The sequence below is a fragment of the Antrostomus carolinensis genome, unplaced genomic scaffold (assembly GCF_000700745.2).
Source record: "Antrostomus carolinensis isolate BGI_N321 unplaced genomic scaffold, ASM70074v2 scaffold13831, whole genome shotgun sequence".
Classification (NCBI taxonomy): domain Eukaryota; kingdom Metazoa; phylum Chordata; class Aves; order Caprimulgiformes; family Caprimulgidae; genus Antrostomus; species Antrostomus carolinensis.
The window spans coordinates 4,155-5,874 of NW_010296371.1; the positions used below are offsets into that span (position 1 = coordinate 4,155).

The 1,720-nt window shown below is 42.4% G+C and overlaps 1 protein-coding gene across 1 annotated transcript in view; it reads left to right on the forward strand.

The window, feature by feature from the left end:
- Positions 1-520: 520 nt before the first annotated feature.
- LOC104532930 (GATOR complex protein NPRL3-like) overlaps positions 521-1,720 on the forward strand; it is a gene marked incomplete at its 5' end in the record, with an annotated part of 6,997 nt that continues 5,797 nt past the window's right edge. Inside the window, one exon of the mRNA XM_010178264.2 lies at positions 521-710. Coding sequence (XP_010176566.1) covers positions 521-710 — 190 coding nt within the window. The remainder of the gene's footprint in view (positions 711-1,720) is intronic.

The window sequence follows — 1,720 nt, forward strand, 5'->3', positions numbered from 1 at the left end:
CATGGGTGTCAGGGCCTGTATCTGTTGACTCTTTCCATGTCTAACCTCTCAGAAATAAAACGCTCACATTTTCTTAGCACCTACTAAACTTGTTTTATTAAAAGAGGATGGAACAGCTCCAGGTGGGGTTGTACAGCTACATTTGTATGGCCAGAGCATGATGTGGTGAGAGCATTCAGCTGCTCTGCTAGAACATGGCAGGTGCTGGAGCTGTGGCAAAGGGACAGAGCGGGTTTGTTTGAGGACACTGGCTGTGCTGGTCAGTGTTGCATAAAGACATGTGGATCATTAAAGGTTTGATTACAGTCTAAGCATCCACAAAGGCTTTGGGTGTGATGAACGTATGTGCCTGGTCATCTTTTTATGATTGGAGAAGAGATAAAACTGTTGTGTGGGGTGGAAAGCATTTCTCCTTGTGACTTCTTAGTCACAAAGCCTAACCTTTGTGCACCGTTTTCCTCCTGTATTTTATTTCATGGGTGTTTAATACCTCATTTCTCACTCATTTCTCACTCTGCAGACTCAGCTCATTCAAATGGTGATATGGATGCTCCAACACCGGCTTCTTATTCAGCTTCACACTTACGTCTGTCTGATGGTGCCACCAAATGAGGAGGATTTCCGAGCCCAAGATGAAGACATGCCCTTTACTGCCAGAGTTGGAGGCCGAAGTTTAAGCACCCCCAATGCTCTCAGCTTTGGTTCTCCAAGTATGAACACACTTTTCTCTGCTGTTCAGGCTACAGCCCACTTCTAAGAGCTCTCCTTAGTGATGCCTAGGGTAATCAGGCCTTGGTAACAAGACAGATTGTCTTTGCTGGCGTGCTTGCTCATTGGTTCCATCCCTTCTTAAATTTAGAGCTGAGCATTGGTGAAAGTCTTAAGGGCTATTAGACCTTTAATTCTTGTTTTTAAAATAGAAGTAGTGCTTTGTAATTTGCCAGGTTCTCATTTGATCACATAAAATGCTTTTATCAGAGGTACTTCTACTTTTTTGAAGTGACTCCCTACTTCCATGCTGTACTCAGAAGTAACCCCCATGTTCTTCTGGCTGCACTGCTGTTACTGTGTGAACTTTGGTTTTCAGGAGGGGAAGAAAATGGTGAGAATTTGTTTTCTTCTTCTCACAAATGATTGATTTCTGTTTACATCTCCTGATTTCTTTAGTCTCCTCACTGCCATTCTTTAGGGTGATTCCAGGAAAGCATTTTATCAAGAGTATAAATCAGATACAATGCTGAAATCGCCAAACTTTCCTGCCTGTGCTGTTAGAAGCAGCGTTCTCGGAACACCACTGAGGCTAGATATCAGGAGAGATTCTTTATACAGCTTTCAGCTTTACAGAAGTCATGAATTAGGGCAGAAATCTTGGAATGTGAGTCAGATAAGTCTGCGATCTGCTTATTCTGGCTTGCTCACAAGAGGATATTGCTGCTTGGCCTTTCTTTCTGCTTGCTCCCATCTTCTGGGCTGTTAGGCTTTTTGTGTTACCACTTCACGGTATTGCAGCAGAGCTGGCTGGGAATTTTCTTTTCAGATGTTTTTTATGGACTGTTTATGGTCTCCAGAAGTACAATTTTCCACATAAATTGATGACTTTGTTGAAACATTTGACTTTCCCATTGAGAAAATTGCTGTGTTGTCATATGACTAATTGCAGATACATGTAGCATTCTGAGAGGCACTTTCTTTGCTCTACAAATCTGAAGGGATAATTTGG